Genomic DNA, 19,589 nt, shown 5'->3' on the forward strand with positions numbered 1-19,589 from the left:
ATCCCCTGAAGAGGCAGAAGTGACCTCACAGTCCCCTCCACAGCCATTGGCTTCCTACTGGACTATGAGTTCCTGAGACACAAGTGACCACATGGCATCGTACCCAGCCATCACCCTCCTTGTGGTCCAGTGTGTGAGCAGATCAAACTGAGCTGCTTTCATCAAATGTATCCAATAGATTTCCTATCAGGGTTTGAGTGGAGAAACGTTCCTCAGAGGAGCTGCTGTATTTACTCTGGGGTATTTTATATCTCTCTTGATAGAGCTCTCCAAGGAAAACATTCATGGAATCCTACAATAACACAGGTTGGAAGAGACCCCTGAACATCATCTCTGTCCCACTGACCTTCATGGCACCCCAAGGTGCATTTGTGCTCCCTTGGGTTCATCTCACCACATGCACACAGTGGACATGCACATGATGTGTATGGTTACAACTCATCTGTACAATGGAAACATGGACTTTTGACCTAGTATTTCATAGAATTGTAGAATGTCCTGAGTTGGAAGGGACCCACAAGTATCATGGAATCCAACTCCTGTCCCTGCACAGGACACCCCACAGCTCACACCGTGTGTCTGAGGACGTTGTCCAGTCTCTTCTTGAACACTGTCAGGTTGGGGCTGTGACACCTCCCTGGGAGCCTGTTCAGTGTCCAACACCTCTGGGTGAAGAACCTTTTCCTCATGTCCAACCTGACCCTCCCCTGGCACATCTTCTGCCATTCCCTTGGGTTCTGTCATTGGTCACCAGAGAGAAGAGATCAGTACCTTCACTTTCTTCTCCCCTCGTGAGGAAGTTGTAGCCACCGTGAGGTCTCCTTTTAGTCCTCTTCAGCTCTGATGCTGAGAAACCCCTTGGATTGCTTTCTGAAGGAGAAAGGAGAAGCCATGACCTCCAGGCAATGGGAAGGGGGGTCCTGTCCCTCACACACGGCTCAGGGCTCTTCCTGGGACCGTGGGATGTGGGTGTGCAAGGCTGAGGGAACGGCAACACTGGTACGACAACTTCTAGCTTCCCCAAGGGACTGCAAGGAGGCAACGAGGCCCCAGTGCCATGAGGACAACATGGCTTCTCCTGGGCCTCAGTGGCAGAGACAACTGCCATGGCCAAGGGGACAGAGACCTGGGTTCTGTGGGTCCCTTCCAGCCTTGCCAGCGCCCTTTGCCATCTCCACCACAGGCTCTTCTACACGGTCCTACCCCTGCCCCTCTTTCCCTGCAGGCTGCAGACACCCATCTGGCTTCCCCACCTGCTCTCACCCCAGCATTTCTGCACCTTCACTGCTGTGTCTGCACCCTCATTGGCTGCTCTTTGGAACTCAAACCATGGGCTGATCCAGCTCCCTCTGGGTGACCTCTTGCACCACAGCACTGCCCTTCCACTGACATTTCTTCCTCTGATATCCAGTCCTCACTTTCCAAACTGCACTATGTGATATTTTTTTCCCTCTCCTGCTTTTTCCCACTACAAAGGAATACTCAGCCACCTCAGAAACTGCCCTTCATGCAGGGAACCCAACTCGTTAGGCTTCTTGTTGTCTTTTACCTGACAGGAGAGAAGTCACCTCACCATGATCTCCTAAATCCCATGACTGCTGCTGGCCTTTCAGCTTCTCTGGCAGACACGACCATGTTCCTGCTGCTGTCCCGTCATGTTCTCAGGTGGGATGGACATGGCAACCCATCTCCAAGGCCTCTTCCTGGGTAGAGTCTGTGGGTACCTTGGCAGAGGTTCTTTCCCAGCCATGTCCCTGCTGCCTGGCTGTCACCTCCAGAGACAAAACTGACTCCACTGTCCCCTTCACAGCCACACGCTTCTGACTGGATTATGACTGTCTAAGACACAACTGACCTCATAATACCACACCCATCCATCCCCTTTCTTATGGACCAGGACCTAATCAAGACTGAACTGTGTTCTACACAGTCCTACACCTGCCCCTCTTTCCCTACAGGCTGTAGATACCCATCTCACTTCCTTGCCTTTCTTGAAGAGATCCCTTGTCTCACTTACCTTGTCTCACTGTCCTACCCAAGGCTGGGTGAACACTGTCCTGTTCAAGGCCTTGACCCATCTTTGCATCACCCTCAAAAGAGTTAAAATTGCATTCTACAGGAGGATGTGTCCAATCCCTTCTCAGGGACAAAGGAAGGCTGACCAGGCTCCCAATGCCTTTTCTTGCCTTTCTTGAACATGGCTTTGATTTCTGCCTTTTCCAAGGACCCCAGGACCTCCCTAATTACCCTGGTTCTTATGAGAGCACAATCCAGAATCCCAGGCAAGGGTGACAGAGCAGACTGGAGCCCTGGCAATGATCCTGTCCAAGGCATCTGAGATCAATCTCACTGGGGCAGTGAGGTTTGTTCCTGGAGTCACACACCGAAATGTCAGGATCTGTCTGGCATCCATGTCTGAGCCGGTCTCGTGGACTCCTTCTGCACCCAGGGGTGTTCAGAGACAGACTCTGTCTTTTTTACACACAGAGGCCGTGGTCTCAGTTTCTCTCTGGCCTCCTGTTGCCACTCCCAGAGTACAGGAGGCACCTCAGCCCTGTGCTGTGTCACCTGCTCTGCACTCATCTGAAATGTCCCGCGTCATGAGGAATGGACACGGGGATCACAGCTGGAGGATGCAGAACCCAGTGCTGCATTCAGGTGGTTTCCCATAGGATGTTTCTCCCAACATGAAGTGACCTCAAGACACTGTCTGTTCCACAGAACTCTCTTCATGGAACTCTCAGGAATAGCTGATGTTGTTTGTGCTCACTTGGGTTCATCTCACCTCACATGTGCGTGCAAACATCTCATCTGTACAATGCAAACGTGGATTTCTGACCTGCTCATTCAGTGTCCCTCCGTGGACGGAAGAGCAACCTTTGTGAGCTGGGGAGAGAGGCCAGGGCTGAAAATGGAGGTTGTGAGGGGCCAATCCATGATGATGCCCTGGGACAGCTTCTGAGGGGTATCCAGTGCACAGGGGCACAGCCCAGCCCCTGCTCTGCTGGTCCTGCAGGTCTCTGGCAGGAGGCCTGGCTGTGAGAGGACACTGCTGTGTGCCAGCCCTGCACACACACACTGTTTATCTAACACTATCTATAAACAGGTGTTTCAATCTGTGGCCACTTTTGTGTGCATGTTCTTGAGGTAAGGCTTGGAACAAGACCTAAACGTTCAGGCCCTGCCCTGAGGAGATCACCTTTCTATCTGGAAAGGCTGTTGTGAGGCCAGCTCTGTCACATCAGTGCCCATTGCGTGTCCCTGCCTGCGCTCACAGCACTGACACACAGCAGGACGGGGACCAAGCTGCCAGAGCACTCAGGCCTTGCACCAACACAAGGGATGAGAAGGAGAGTGTGGGAGTGGAACCAGAACAGCTCTGGAAGGCCAAGCGCTGGTGTTCCCTGGTTCTGCTGCCATGAGAGAGCTCTTTTCCCTTCCACCCATTCACACGGGAACTGTCCCTGCAGCTCCAGAAAGGTCTTGGAGTTAAGATGCCAGTAGAAAAAAAATTGTTGAAGGTCCGTTTATTTTACTTAAACACAGAGAACACGAATTCCTCACTGACACAGCCACTTACTGAGAAAAGAAAAGCAGGCAGCGAATTGCAAAGGGAATTAAAATCTTTTCATAATAAACAAACACAAGGAGAAACAAAAAATACTGCAGACAGGATGAATCTACAATGAGTTAGACTATAACTCTTCTATAGAACAAGATAGACCCAGTTTATAGCTTCAGAAGTAATCCAGTCATCTGTTTCCCCAGGGCATCCTTGAGCTCCTGGTTCCTCATGCTGTAGATGAGGGGGTTCACTGCTGGAGGCACCACTGAGTACAGAACAGACACCACCAGATCCAGGGAAGGAGAGGAGATGGAGGGGGGCTTCAGGTAGGCAAACATGGAAGTGCTGATAAGCAGGGAGACCACGGCCAGGTGAGGGAGGCAGGTGGAAAAGGCTTTGTGCCGTCCCTGCTCAGAGGGGATCCTCAGCACGGCCCTGAAGATCTGCACATAGGACACCACAATGAACACAAAACACCCACATCCTATTAAGACACTAAACACAATAAGCCCCAGTTCCCTGAGATAGGAGTGTGAACAGGAGAGTTTGAGGATCTGGGGGATTTCACAGAAGAACTGGCCCAGGGCATTGCCCTTGCACAGGGGCAGTGAAAATGTATTGGCCGTGTGCAGCAGAGCATTGAGAAACCCAGTGGCCCAGGCAGCTGCTGCCATGTGGACACAAGCTCTGCTGCCCAGGAGGGTCCCGTAGTGCAGGGGTTTGCAGATGGCAATGTAGCGGTCGTAGGACATGATGGTGAGAAGATACAACTCTGCTAAAATGAAAAAGACAAATGAAAAGAGCTGTGAAGCACATCCCAAGTATGAAATATTCCTGGTGTCCCAGAGGGAGCTGACCATTGATCTGGGGAGAATGGTGGACATGGAGCCCAGGTCAAGGAGGGAGAAGTTGAGCAGGAAGAAGTACATGGGGGTGTGGAGATGCTGGTCCCAGGCTATGGTGGTGATGCTGAGGCCGTTGCCCAGGAGGGCAGCCAGGTAGATGCCCAGGAAGAGCCAGAAGTGCAAGAGCTGCAGCTCCCGTGTGTCTGCGAACGCCAGGAGGAGGAACTGGGTGATGGAGCTGCTGTTGGACATTTGCTTCCTCTGGGCATGGGACACTGTCCAAGGAAGACCTCAAAGGCCAGGGCTTTTGTGCTGGCCTGGGGAGAGGGGATGGGATGGAGGGGTTGCAAACCTCTCAGGATCTGCTGGAGAGGAGACCAAAGGACAGAGGTGCCTCCTTTTCGTTTTGCCATGTATGTTCACCCACCTCTGGGACTGATCGCTTTCTGACCCCCGGAAGCTGCTGTGCCCTTCAGAGGAGCAGAAGCTGTGGGGTGACTGCCTAGAGCACCCCCAGTGGGCACTGCTGTGGGACCAGCCCTGACTGGGCTTTGCTGGGGAGAGGGTGTTGGTGGTGGAGGAGAGAGGGCAGGGGAGGTGGCAGAACCTTGAGAGAACTGGACTGGGCTGGAAAGTACCTGGGAGAGAAAAACATCAGCGTGTATCTCGTGCTGCATGGCCATGCAGAGTGAAGACTCACACCAGGGGGCTGTGGTGCAGAGCCAGGGCTTCTGGAAGGGATCAAAGACATGCAGGTGCAGGAGAGAGGAGACTGCTCTATGCCCTTGGTGACATGGACAGACCAGGAAGGTGGCCCAGGGCCTTTGTCACCACCCAACCACTCATCATCTCTCATGGGCCATGTCCAGCACTGGCCGCTCAGCTCAGGTTTATGGGTGAGGTTCCCTGTGAGGCCATGTCCATCATCCTGCTGGGCTCAGGGCCTGTCTCAGGGAATGGCCAGCCCTGCCCAGTCTCTCTCCTGGCCCAGACCCTGGCAGAGCCTGGCACAGGGCCGTCTTTGACCCCACAGCTGACACGGCCTCTCCAGGAGTTTGGAGAGGCTGCCTAACAGAAAGGCCATGGGGTGACAAGGCACCATGGACTGATGTGGGCATCACATCAGGAGACCGTTCCCTATCCCGAATGCACCCTGTCCTGTGCTGAGCCTGCACCATGGTCCATCTGTGGGGCAGCAGGGCTGGACTGTCACAGCACAAGGTGGAGGCAGGGGCCACAAAGCAGCTGCCAGGGGTGACAGCAAGGGCAGGTGCAGACAAGGAGTTCATGTGCATTAGCTTTGCTGAGCAGGGATGACTTTGGGAAAGGCAAAGCTCACCTGGAGTTGGTGGCTGCAAGAAAAGTCCAGAGCAAAACCAAGAGCTTCAACAGCTGTGTTAGAGACCACGGCTGAAGAAGGGAAACACAGAGCTGCTGCTGGGTGGGGAGGGGAATTCAATAACAGCAGACACTGATACTAGTGCTGAGGGACTCAATGACTCCTGTGCCTGGGTCTTTACTGAAACATCTCTCAGGCCTATGTTCAAGGGGTTCAAGGAGGAGAATATTTCTTAGCAGGACCCTCAGGAAACCTCAGCAGGACCAACATCAGTGTCTGCCCCTGCAGGGAACTCACCCGACAATGGCACAGGCTGGGGCTGCCTGGCTGGGAGCAGCTGTGGGAAAGGTCTGTGTGGGCAGGGAGCTGGACAGGAGGCAGCGTGTGCCCTGGTGCAAGGGAGGCCAGGAGCACCCTGGACTGTGTCACCAGGCGCTCGGCCAGGAGGTGGAGGGAAGGGATTCTCTGAAATACTCCATCCAGATCTCAGATCCCAATTCAGGAAGGATATTGGCAAGCAGATGTGGGTTGAGCAAAGGGCCTCAGGACATCCAGGGACTGGAGCACATGTCCTGTGGGGAGAAGCTGAGGGAGCCGGGCTTTTCCAGCCCAGAGAAGGGAAGGATGACAGGGACCTCATCACAGCCTGTCAGCACCAATGAGGTGGTCATGGAGAACACACAGCCAGGCTCTTCACCGTGGTGTGTGGCAGAAGGACAAAAGAGAATGTGTGGAAGGTGAAAGAGGAGAGGTTCAGCCAGGACATCAGGAAAAGCTTTTTGCCTAGGAGAAGGGTGGTAAATTCATTTTCACCGGGCGTCACATCAGCCTCACGGTTGCCTTCAAAGGACCGAATGCAATTTTAGGACCGTATAAAAGTAACTACTCCTACATTTATACAGTCCTTAAACTACACTCGGCCCTTTGAAGGCAATCATGAGGTAGACGTGGTCTCCAGTGAAAATGAACTTGACACCCCTGCCCTAGGAGCTCAGCCAAGTGCTGTCTCAGGTCACCCAGAGAGGCTCTGCAGCCTCTGTCGTTGCAGGTTTTCAATCTCTGATTGAATCAAGGCTTGAACACCTTGGTGTGACCCAGTTGGTGACAGGCTGGACTGCAGACTCCTGAGGTCCCTTCAGCCTCAGTTCTCGTATGGTCCCATTGTGATGTTGGGCTCTGTTTCTAACTGGAGCAGAGCAGACGATGATGGGGCAGGATCCACCTGTGCTGTAGGTGACCATCTAAACCAACATCTCAGCCAGGGAACCAGCCAACACCTCAGTGTGACTCGCTCTGGGCAACGTGTGAGGAGTCCTGGGCAGGGAAGGTTCAGAGGGCATGGGGCGCTATGTAAGACACAAAATGATCTTGGCTTCATGCCTGCAGGCCCATCCGATGTCAGTTAATGTCAATGAAAATTAAAATAAGAAGAACTGAAGAGAAAGATCCAAAGCAGAGGAAGGTGTCAACATACTTTTCTTTACTTTTTCTTTTTTCTTTTTGGGGGTTTATTTTGTTTGAAAAGGAAAGAGTTTTCCAGAACAGGACATGGATTTAGGACACAAATGTCTTCACCTCCAGGGACACAAACACCTGGTGCCAGTGTGGATGCTCTGGGAACTCCTGCCCAAGCTCCACCTGCATTGCAAGGTGCTCTGGTCTTCCCCAGGTCCTGTGTCATAGATGCCAATCCCAGGTCAGCACCTCAGGTACACTGCGGCCCCAAAAATGGCACTGGTTGTTTATGGTGTGACAGCTGATGACTGATGTCTGCCTGGAAACGTGCACATTTGCATTGTTCTTTTGTTTGTGGTTTGTTTTGTTGTTGTTGTTGTTGTTACTGTTTTCTTTTTGGTTTTCGTTGTTGTTATAGTTTGGTTGGTTTGCTGGGGTTTTTTTGCTATGGTTTTGTGGGGTTTTTTATTTATTTTGATTGGTTTGTTTGTTTGTTTAAGTGGAGATTTTTGTGCAGTTGTTTTTTTAACTTATTAAAATTTAAAAGAAAAAAAAAAAGAATTATGGGGAAGAACTGTACTAATGATTGGAGAAGAAATACTGGTCTTTCCCTGTACTTCTACTACCAACACTCTATTATTTCATCTCCCTCATCATTCAGGAGTTCCCATCTCTCCTGATTATATGTCCCTGTCAAAGGACAACTTTCCAGCACTGTCTGGATGTTCGCCCTTCCCAGTGCTCTCAGGTTTCTCCTCCACTTGCTCTTTGGTCATTCAGTTCCTCTCAACTGTCTGGTTTCTGCTTTGAGCTTCAGGGAGTTACAAACTTACCCCATTCTTCAGAGTTCTAATTGACATGGCAGTCAACACGTTCATTGTGTTTATTTCTATCCTTTCCTGTCTCTCTGTCTAAACCAGTTCTTGTGTGGGTGTCCCTTGTGGATGGTGGACCTCATCAGTTCCAGCTTACACACACAGCTGAGGAAAGTGTTTTACTGTTTGTTAAACTGTGCAGTGTTTGCACAGGAGAGCAGGTGGAGCTGGTGCACAGGAGCTGCAGCATCTCCTGCAGAGCTCAGTGGAGAAGTCTGATGTGAGGAAAAGTGGTGCAAGTCTCTGGTGGCCAATGAGGGAACCGGCAGACTGGGGGTGGGGGTGAGGAGCGAGGTTGTCCATACAGTGTCCAGCCTCAAGGGACTGTTCTCCTGCCTGTCCAGATGTCTTCAGGAGACCCTCTGGATCAATGTCCAGTGTAGAATGCTGCTGTCACTTCTTCTATACACTGAAAAATGACAGAAAATACCCTTGAAAGAAAAAACCTCCCTTATGAAATCTTCATTGAAATGTTCATCACTAAGTGTCCCATTGAAACCTCTCCTGTTAGTTCTACAAGTCTGGAAGATTTGAAGAAAATTAGGGAAAGAAACATTGCTCATTAGGGTTTTCTGTGTTTTAATGAGCCCCATGGCATATTTGGTGCTGAGTCCATGAACCTCAGATACCAAGGAGAGACTGAAGAATCTGCTCAAGAAGTACAAGTCAGAAGCAAACTCCAAAGTACCTTGAAGCATTAATGGGCCCCACTGAGGGCTGTTACTGACAAAGCCTCCCCAGGGACTCGTTAGAGCAGATAATTGGAGGCTGTGATTGCATCAGGCAAAGGCAAAGTGCAGCAGCTCTGATGCTGAGAAAACCCTTGGTTGGTTTGATGAAGGACAATGGCCAAGCCTTGAGCCCCTGCCCCTAGGAAGGGAGATCCTGTCCCTCACGTGTGGCTCAGGGCTCCTCCTGGGTATGTGGGGAGTGCGATGCCCAGTGAAGGATGATGGCGTGACACTCCCTGGGGGTGCAAGGAGGCAATGGGGTGCCATGGCCATGACAACCATGTGTCTCCTCTTAGGCCTCGCTGACAGGGACATCAGCCATAGCCAAGGGGACAAAGACCATGGATCTTTCAGAGACATCCAGCCTCAGCCTTGGCCATGTCCATCATGGTCCATCCTACACTGTCCCAGGCCTGTGGCTGTTTCCCCACAGGCTGCAGACACCCCATGTGCTTCCCCAGCTTGTTCTCACCCCAGTGTGTCCCCACCTGTGCTACTGTCTCTCCATCCTCACCAGCTGTTCCTGGAAGCACAAAGCCATGGCTGATCCAGAGTCCTTCTGAATGACCACAGCACTGTGCTCAGAATGACATTTCTTTATCCTGAGCTCCACTCTGGACCTCCAGAGCTGCAGTTTCTGATGGTTTTCCTTTCTCATGCTGTTTTCCTCTACCATCTTGCAAAGAGATTTTCAAGATTTCTGAAGCTACTACTACCCTTTCTTGTCATGGTTTTACCACAACCACCAACCAAGACCATCAGAGCTGCTCACATCCTGCTCCCAGTCCCTAGGTGTGATAAGGGAGAGAACTGAAAGGGAAGGGAGAAACTTGTGGGTTTAGAAAAAAAAAAAAAAAAAGAAAGAAAACAGTGAAAATTATACACTACTAATAATAATATACTAAAATATACATAAAGTAAAATATATGATTCTCAGTGCAATCCCCCGCGTAACTCCAGTTGTGCTGAACAGACAGCCCAAAAGAAGAGAGCACCCTAGTCCTGAACAAATGATCTCAGCAAGAGAAAGTACAAGTGCAAAAGGCAGAGAGGCCCAAGGCCCAACTGAAAAACAGAAAAACATCATAAAACTGAACTAACACTGAACTCCCAATAGAATGGAACTTCGAAACAGAGCCAACCAAAGTAGCCGGCAAACCAAAACTAACTGGCTGGAAAACGCATCCCCAGCTTTATAGTGATCATGACACCAATGGTAAAGAATTGCTCGTTGATTGACCTGGATGTCAGTCAAGGTGCTGTCCTGTCTGTGCCCCCTCCTGCCAATTTGCACCTGCATCTGGACTCCAGAGAAGTCCTTGGTTTCACTGACAATAGTCCAGGTAAATTAAATAGAAATAGATAAATTAAATTAAGAAAATATACTCAGTGCTATCCCCCGTGTAACTCCAGTCACACGGAACAGCCAGTCCTGCAGAAGGGAGCACCTTGGTCCTGAGCAGCCCATCCCAGCAAGAGAGAGCAGAAGGGCAACAGGCAGAAAGGCCCAAAGGCCAACTGCAGAATGGCAGAACGGCAAAAGGCCGAACTGACATCGAACTCCTGACAGAATGAAACTTGTGAATGGAACAACCAAACCAGCTGGAAAACCCAGAGTAACGGATGTAACAAGCCCTAAAAGCCGGCTCCAGCTTTAGACTGAGCATGACGCTAATCATAGGGAATATTTCATTGATCAGCCTGCATGTCAATCCAGGTGGTGTCCAGTCTGTGTCCCCTCTTGCCAATCTGCATCTGCAGCTGGATGGCCAAAGAAGTCCTTGGTTTCCCTGACAACAGCCAAGATCTCAGTGAGTTCTGACATTCCTTTCATAGCAAATGGCAAACACTGTGAAGCTGCTAAAAGAAAAAAATGAACTCTATCGCAGGGAAGAAACAGCGCTATCTCACTATTCTCATAGCAAATCTAAACAAAAGACTGTACTGGATGTGAAGGAAAATGTATGAAGAATATAAACTCAATTTCAGTAAAAACAGCACATTTCCTCAGCCTCCCCTTCACCAGGCTCAAGAAGTTTGGGTCTCTCAACATCTCCACATGTGACCCAGACTTTCTCTGGCCACATGGCAGCTCCTCCCCGTTCCTCCAGAATGGGGAACCTCACACTGGGACACACCGCTCCAGATGTGACCACACCAGTGCTGAGTCAAGATGGGCAATAACTGCTCTTGTTTGGGTGGCCACGCTCCTCCCAGTGCAGCCCAATGTGCTCCTGGGCATATTCCTGTTTAGCACCACTGAAAACTGGCTGAACATCCAGGGTCAGAGGGCTGTGAGCAGTGGCACAAAGCGCAGCAGGAGGTACCATGAGGAGCACTAAAGGACACCATATCCCTACCCAAACTCTCCTCCTACAGGTGTCACTTGCGTCCTTGGAACCACCTCAGTGACAAGGGGGAGAGCACTGCCTGTATGGGGTGGAGGAGATGGGGTCTGGAATGAGGGTCCTGGGGCAGTTTCTCATGGTTGTTCACGCAGTGACAAGCTGGGCTGGATATTTGGAGAGAGGAACACTTTCTAGGGGCCTCCAAAGGGCATGGGGATGGTCTACGGTTTCTTGCATGGTGCCTTTTCTGGTGGCGATCGCAGAGGCTGCCAGCCCTTTAGAGGACCCAGGACAGGCCTTGTCCTTCCTCTGGTCACAGCTGGACCCCAGTTCTCCAGCTCAGACCCAGCTCAGGAGCCTTGTCTAGGGGTGACTTTCGGGGTAAGGTTGACAAGAGGGGTGCATAAGTTTGTCTTCACGACATGTGATGAGCACCAGGACTGAAGTACCAGAGCAAAATGATGTGGCTTCTGGGTGAATACTTTCTTCAGTGCAAGACCTGACACAGGGTCCCAGACTTGCTTTCCATGCCACCCTTCACGAGGGATGATGCACTAAGAGATGGCAAGTGGGGGACACCAGTCCTTCTCCAGCTACTTCCCAGGCCTGGTGAAGCAGCAGGACAGCAAGGACTTCTGGCCCTGTACCCTCAACTCTGGGTATAATCTTGGGGCAGCTGAACACCAGCATTTTTCTCTCCAAGGCCATTTCCAGCCCAGGTCAGCTCCTGTCTGACCTCCCCCATCCCTCCTCTGATCTGCTCTGGAGCTCCTGGCCCCTTCCCTGCACTCCCCACAGGGCCTCAAACTGGCAGTGATGCTCTACAGAGCAGGTTGGCTGCAGAACCATGGGGTGACTGCAGACTGGTTGTGCTGCTCAGTGAGGGACACAGATGCAGCTGGATGGGCTGCACCGTCACTGAGCTCTTTCCTGGGGGTCTAAAGCTCTGGAATGGGTCCAGAGCATTACTTGGGACTCATTGGGTTTTCCGCTCATTTCTTTTCAGCAATCCCTTCCTTGTCCTTCAGGTTCCTGGAAACTGGTGCAGGAAGACATGGCCTATCCCCTTCCCAGGGACGGAGGTATGCTGACCGTCCCTTCATTCTTCAAATTCTCCTTCAGGCTCTTCTTGAAGATGGGTTTGACATCTTCCTTTCCTGAGGACCTCAGAACTTCTCTGATTCTGCTGTCATTCTTGGTAGCACAATCCAGAATCATGGACAAGGGTGACAGAGCACTTGAAATGAGCCTGGCCCAGCAGCTGAGATGAATCTCACTGGGCCACTGAGGTTTGTTCCTGGAATCACACACAGAAATGCCATGGTTCCAACAGGCATCCATATCTGAGTTGGTCTCAGGACTCCTTCTGCACCCAGGGATGCTCACAGACAGAGTCTGACCCTTTTGCACATAGAGGCCGTAGTCTCAGTTTCTCTCTGGCCTCCTGTTGCCACTCCAAAGGGATGTGAGAAACCTCAGCCCTGTGCTGTGCCACCTGCTCTGCACTCATCTGAGGTGTCCTACATCATGAGGAATGGACACGGGGACATCAGTTCAAGGAAGAAGATCCCAGTGGGTGGTTTCCCATGGGCTGTTACTCCCAATGCGAAGTGACCTTGAGACACTGTCTGTGTCACAGGCCTTCATGGAACCCCCAGGAATAGCTGCTGTCGTTAGTGTTCACCTGGATTCATCTCACCTCTCGTACATGATGTGCATGCTCACATCTCATCTGTACAATGCAGACATGGATTTCTGACCTACTCATTCAGTGTCCATCCATGGAGGGAAGAGCAATGTCTGTGAGCTGGGGAGAGAGGCCAGGGCTGGCAGTGCGGTGCCAGACCATGACGATGCCCTGGGGCAGATTCTGTGGGGTGTCCAGTGCACAGGGGCACAGCCCAGCCCCTGCTCTGCTGGTCCTGCAGGTCTCTGGCAGGAGGCCTGGCTGTGAGAGGACACTGCTGTGTGCCAGCCCTGCACGCACACACTGTTCAGCTGAACAATGGTGTTTCATATGTGGGTCACTTTCTTGGGCATGTTCTTGAGAAAATCTTTGTAAGAAGACCTAAACCTTGAAGCCCTGCCCATAGGAGATCACCTTTCTATCTGGAAAGGCTGTTGTGAGGCCAGCTCTGTCACAGCAGTGCCCATTGCGTGTCCCTGCCTGCGCTCACAGCACTGACACACAGCAGGACGGGGACCAAGCTGCCAGAGCACTCAGGTCTTGCACCAACACAAGGGATGAGAAGGAGAGTGTGGGAGTGGAACCAGAACAGCTCTGGAAGGCCAAGAGCTGGTGCTCCCTGGCTCTGCTGCCATGAGAGAGCTCTTTTCCCTTCCACCCATTCACACGGGAACTGTCCCTGCAGCTCCAGAAAGGTCTTGGAGTTAGGATGCCAGTAGCAAAAAAATTGTTGAAGGTCCGTTTATTTTACTTAAACACAGAGAACACGAATTCCTCACTGACACAGCCATTCAGTGAGAAAAGAAAAGCAGGCAGTGAATTGCAAAGGGAATTAAAATATTTTCATAATAAACAAACACAAGGAGAAACAAAAAATACTGCAGACAGGATGAATCTGCAATGAGTTAGACTATAACTCTTATATAGAACAAGACAGAGCCAGTTTATAGCTTCAGAAATAATCCAGTCATCTGTTTCCTCAGGGCATCCTTGAGCTCCTGGTTCCTCATGCTGTAGATGAGGGGGTTCACTGCTGGAGGCACCACTGAGTACAGAACAGACACCACCAGATCCAGGGAAGGAGAGGAGATGGAGGGGGGCTTCAGGTAGGCAAACATGGAAGTGCTGACAAACAGGGAGACCATGGCCAGGTGAGGGAGACAGGTGGAAAAGGCTTTGTGCCGTCCCTGCTCAGAGGGGATCCTCAGCACGGCCCTGAAGGTCTGCACATAGGACACCACAATGAACACAAAACACATAAAAGCTAAACAGGAACTCACTGCAAGTAGTCCAGGTTCCCTTAGATAGGAGTGTAAGCAGGAGAACTTGAGGATCTGGGGGATTTCACAGAAGAACTGGCCCAGGGCATTGCCCTTGCACAGGGGCAGTGAAAATGTATTGGCCGTGTGCAGCAGAGCATAGAGAAACCCAGTGGCCCAGGCAGCTGCTGCCATGTGGACACAAGCTCTGCTGCCCAGGAGGGTCCCGTAGTGCAGGGGTTTGCAGATGGCAACGTAGCGGTCGTAGGACATGATGGTGAGAAGTGAATGTTCTGCTGTAACACAGAACAAGAAAAAAAAGAGCTGGGTAGCACATCCACGGTAGGAGATGGCCCTGGTGTCCCAAAGGGAATTGGCCATGGACTTGGGGATGACGCTGGAGATGGAGCCCAGGTCGAGGAGGGAGAGGTTGAGCAGGAAGAAGTACATGGGGGTGTGGAGGTGCTGGTCACAGGCTATGGTGGTGATGATGAGGCCGTTGCCCAGGAGGGCAGCCAGGTAGATGCCCAGGAAGAGCCAGAAGTGCAAGAGCTGCAGCTCCCGTGTGCCTGTGAACGCCAGGAGGAGGAACTGGGTGATGGAGCTGCTGTTGGACATTTGCTGCCTGTGGGCATGAGGAACTGTGAAAGGAGGAAAGACAGTTTTGTGTTAGGGGCAACTTCTCTGTGAAAAATAAACGTGCTGTTTCTCATGGAAAACCTCTTCCCTGGTGGAAGGATGTTTCAGCCAATTCTGTTTCTATAAATTAAAAAAAAAAACAGTTCATCACAGCTTAACATAAAGCTTGGGCATCTAGATTCCATGAACACACTTCTGGGGCAAGACCCCTGAGTTACTGTCAGATGAAAAATTGACCCACACTTGCACCCGAACCCCAGAGAGCAAGAGCTCCAGGGACAGGTGTAGAAACAGGGAAAAACACTGCAGTGCTACCAGAAAATAAAGCAAGGACAAAGAGGCAGACGGGCATGCTGTGGAACCTTCTCCTTACCCGGCTGTGCTGCTGCCGCTCACATAATGACACTGTAGAGCAAGTACTTTTAGCACCTCTTTTGTGTACCACGTTCCAGGAACCTTTCACGTGGAGGTCCAGCTACTGAGGTGGAGACTCAGGACCTGGACCCCATGGCTTTGGGGCAGAGGCTCTGCTGGGGAGGAGAGGAGACCAGGGGTTGCACTGAGAATTGTGTCTGTACTGCAGGGGATGGCAGGGGGTTCCTGAATCCCCTCCCCAGCATTTCTGGTCCATCTCCCTCTCCCTGCCCATACCTGTGCTGCCTGCAGCTGTGACTCTGTCCCTGGGTCTGCTCCCTGTCAGTGTCACAGACCCCGTCCCACCCGCTCTGTGCTCAACTCTGTCCTGCTCACACTTCCTGGCACTGCCCAGGGGCAGCTCTGTGTGTGCAGGGGCTCAGGAGCAGCTCAGACAAGTCCTAACGAGAACTGGGGTCTCAGTGTCTTCTCCAAGGAGAGAAATAAATCCCCATCTCCCACTGCACACCCAGACAACCAAGAGCGGAAAACTGAAAGCACAGACTCACTCCCTTGCAGCTGTTGCTGTCTTGATGTCCTTGTTCAGAAGGAGCCTCTGCCATGTCTGTGTGGGTGATCTGGAGCTCTGAGCAGCCCTGACCCACACAGCACCCTTCAACCCCACAAGCTCCTTGCCTACCCTGCCGGGGGTCGCTCCTTCCACCCACAGCTGCTGCCATGGGATCTCCCTGGGCAGGCAGAGCACTGACCCTGGCAGGCGGCTGAGTCCCTGCCCCGGCACAGCCCTGGGGTGCAGGGACCCTGCTCTGCAGGACAGCCCTGGGCACTCCTGGGTGCTCACCCGGCTTCACAGCTGTTCAACATTGCCTCACAAGAGCCCCCTCCTTACAGATCCCACCAGCTGTGCCTGTGCCAGTTTTAGGAGATGCCTCCAGGAGCTACAGCTCCGTTGCCCTGCACCCAGAGACTTACCATGGCAAGGGCTGCAAAGGTTTCTCCTCCAGTGAGCTCTCAGTCATCCTCCCAGTCCTGACCACCTTTAATCTCTCTCTGCCTTGCTCGTCTCCCTGAGATCCCCAGGCAGAGCCCTCAGCCCTGCTGCGCTGCGCAGAGGAGCTGCTCCTGGGCAGAGCTGTCTCTCTGCAGCGCTGCCGCTTGCCAGGAGCTCCCTCTGTCCCAGGAGCCCAGCGCAGCTCAGCAGCACAGGAGTAGCCCATGGGACTTTAATGATCCCTCTGGTGATGAAACCTCTCAAGAAGTCAAAGTCAGATTCAAACTCCAAAGTTTCTTGTGATATTAATGGGTCCCAATGAGTTATATACTGAGAAAGCATCCCCAGGGTCAGTTGCAGAAGAAAACTGGAGGCAGTGATGACAGGTCAGGAAAAGCAAAGTAAAGGTGCCTCTGATGCTGAGAAACCTGGATGTGTTTCATTAACCAAATGGCCAAGCCCTGACCCCCACCACCTGGGAAGGCAGATCCTGTCCCACCCACGTTGCCCAGGGCCCTTCCTGGGACAGTGTGATGTTGGGCTGTGCAAGGCCAAGGGCAGGACTATGGCCCCACAGCTCCCAGGTTCCTGGCTGGGGACAAGGAGGCCATGAGGCCCCTGTGCTGGAAGGACAAGGTGTCTCCTCACAGGCATCAGAGGTGCAAACAACAGCCATAGCCAAGGGGAGAAGGAGCTCATGTCTGCTGGGGGCTTTCAGCCTCTTTAACATCGCTTGATCATCTGCACCACAGCCTGTCCTGTGCTGTGGCATCCCCTGCACCTCTTTCCCTGCAGGCTGCAGACATCCCCCCTGCTGCCCCACCTTGCTCTTGTCTGAGCATCTTCCTTCCTTTGCTGAGATCTCTGCATCCTCCCCAGCTGTTCCTTGAAGCACAAAGCCTTGGGCTGATGCAGACTCCCTCTGCTGACCTGCTCCACCACAGCACTGCCCTTCCAGTCACATTCCTTTCTGCTCATGTCCAGCCTGGACCTCCCCAGCTGCACTTTGGGGCATTATTTCTTTCTCATGCTCTTTCCCACCACGCAGAAAACCTCCACCACCTCTGAAACCACCCTTCAAGTACTCTCAGGTTAATCCTGCACTGCTGCAGCCTCCCCAGCGCTGCTGGGCCCAAGCAGCCCAGGTCCCTCAGCATACCACACCATGTGCACAAGGTGCTGAACCTGCCTTGGCAGAGCCCTGCACTCTCCAGTTCCTCCCTGCTTCTCCAAACTGGGAAGCCGCACACTGGCACACCCCCGTGTGTGTGGGGTCACACCAGTGCTGAACCGAATGGGATGAGAACTCCAGGTGTCTGGGTCCCCACGCTCCTCCTCATGCAGCCCCGTGTGCAGCTGCCTTGTTCATGGTGAGCGTGCACCACGGGCTGGTGTGGGGACCTTGGAGTGCCCAGGCCCTTCTCCTCAGGGTCACTGCTCAGCGTGTCAGGTCCTGCCATGTCTTGATGGATGGGTTTGTTCTCCTGCCCCTGGATAGAACTGGTCACTTCCTCTTATCAAACCCGAACCTGGGTGAACACCAGATTTTCTCAAAGTTGCTGCTCTCCCTGGACTGAAGCTCCATTTACTCAGCTATTGATGTTTTCATGCAGACGGTTTAACCTGATTAGGGTGTCTCTCCCAAGACAACAGGATAAGGAGCTGCAGGGCACTACAAACACCATCTCCTGGAGAAAGTGTGGGGTATTGGGGGTCTGGTACTTATAATACCAGAGGTCTGGATTCAAAGGGGTAGTTTTTTTTCGTGTGGAAAAGCAGCAGGAATGTGTGGAGCTCTGCCTGGGGACAGACAATGTCAGCTGAAGGTTGAGGAGTCAGCAAGAGAGGGCAGAACAACATGGGCAATGTTGTAGTCACTGGACATCAGCTACAGACTCACTGATCAGGCAGAGGAATTAGATGAGGCCTCCTTCAGACAACTGAAAGAAACCTCATGTTTCCAGGGCTATGTCCTCATGGCAGACCTGAGATATCCCAATATCTGCAAGGTACCAGCCATCCAGGAGGGGTTGGAGCTCATTGACAACATCTTCCTGACACGGGTGACTGAGGGGTCAGTGAGTTGAGGTGCCCTGTGGGACTTCACACTTACAAACCACAAAGAGTTGGTCAGGATGGAACAGCCAGGGATGGGAAAGTGGAGCTGAGGCTCCTGGGAGATGATAACAAGGCCAAGAGCAGGATTTCAGGAGAGCAAGCTTTGGCCTGCTGAGGGACCTGCTTGGGTCCTATGGGATATGACCTTGGTGTCTGCAGTGCTTTTCTCTCACATCTCCTCCCTCCTCTCTCCCACCTGCTGTTGTGCAGCGTTTTTTACCCTTTCTCAAATACAATATCCCAGAGGTGCTGCCAGCATCACTGAGTGGCTCAGATTTGGCCAGGAGTGGGTCCATCTTGGAGTCAGCTGAAATCAGCTCTGTCTGACGTTGTTCAAACTCCTGTTGTCTTCTCAGAGAGGTGACAACTGTAGCACAGAAACACTCACCCCAGTTCCAAGACTGCCATGTAAACCCAGAACAGGGTGACAGCGCGTTGGGTTTTGCAAACTACTTGATCATGGAAAAGATCTTCTGTCAGCAACCTTTTGAAATCTCCAGTCAATAAGCAGGTTCCTGTGGGGAACTATAATTGCCCTGACATTCACTGATCAGGCAAAGCTGCAGGTGCTAACAGTCCAAAGGATCTTGGGCCAACTGCTTAACATGTCTGCGGGTGGACAACAAGGGTGATGCTCACCTAGATCTGGAACTGGGATACAAGGAAGATGTGGTGAGGGATGTGAACATCAGTGTCCACCTTGGCTGTTGTGACCAGGAAACAGTGGGGTCCCAGGCAGCAGAGGGGAGGGAGGAAGGCCAGCAGCAGAGCACAGGCTGGTGGGCTCCAGAGGAGAAGACTTTCACATAACTGGGTGTCTGATACAGGTGGTGCCATGGGCAGCAGTTCATAAGGGTGAAGGAGCTCAGAAAATCTGATCAGCGTTACAGGACAGCCTGCTCCAAGCACAAGAATGATCTCTCCACGTACCCATGAGAAGAACCATTTATCTCGTGAGGCTGCTTCTCTGAACTGATGGAGCTCCAGGGCACAAAGGCAGCACACAGGAGGTGGAAGCAGGGGAAGCTGTAAAGGAGGAATTTAGAAACCTTGTCCATGGATGTGGGGATGATGCCAAAGCTGCCCTGGACTTGGTACCTGCAGGAGAGTCTGAGGGCAGCAAGATGAGCTGACACTGCTTCATTTCCAGTAAAAGAACAGACAGGTTGAATGTGGAACTGCGGATGAACTTCATAAGGGTAGAATCAGACAGGACTGAGGTTCTTCATGGATTCTTTGCCTCCATATTCACCAGCAAAGTCTCCTGGGACTTTATTCCTGAAGGCAGGAGTCTGGAGAACACCCAGCAGTGGATGGGGCTCAAGTCAGGGGTGACCTGAGCAAACTCAGACACCATTACAG

General features: G+C 52.1%; 1 protein-coding gene across 1 annotated transcript; it reads right to left on the minus strand.

Moving 5' to 3' along the window:
- Positions 1-13,789: 13,789 nt before the first annotated feature.
- LOC136115684 (olfactory receptor 14J1-like) lies at positions 13,790-14,722 on the minus strand. Its single transcript, XM_065861889.1, has one exon. The coding sequence runs from the start codon at positions 14,720-14,722 to the stop codon at positions 13,790-13,792; it is 933 nt and encodes a 310-aa protein (XP_065717961.1).
- Positions 14,723-19,589: the final 4,867 nt, after the last annotated feature.

Source organism: Patagioenas fasciata, chromosome W (assembly GCF_037038585.1).
Source record: "Patagioenas fasciata isolate bPatFas1 chromosome W, bPatFas1.hap1, whole genome shotgun sequence".
NCBI classification, from domain to species: domain Eukaryota; kingdom Metazoa; phylum Chordata; class Aves; order Columbiformes; family Columbidae; genus Patagioenas; species Patagioenas fasciata.

What these genes read in the sequence shown, in the direction of transcription:
- LOC136115684 (XM_065861889.1), bottom strand. Translation starts at nt 14,722, where the DNA reads ATGTCCAACAGCAGCTCCATCACCCAGTTCCTCCTCCTGGCGTTCACA.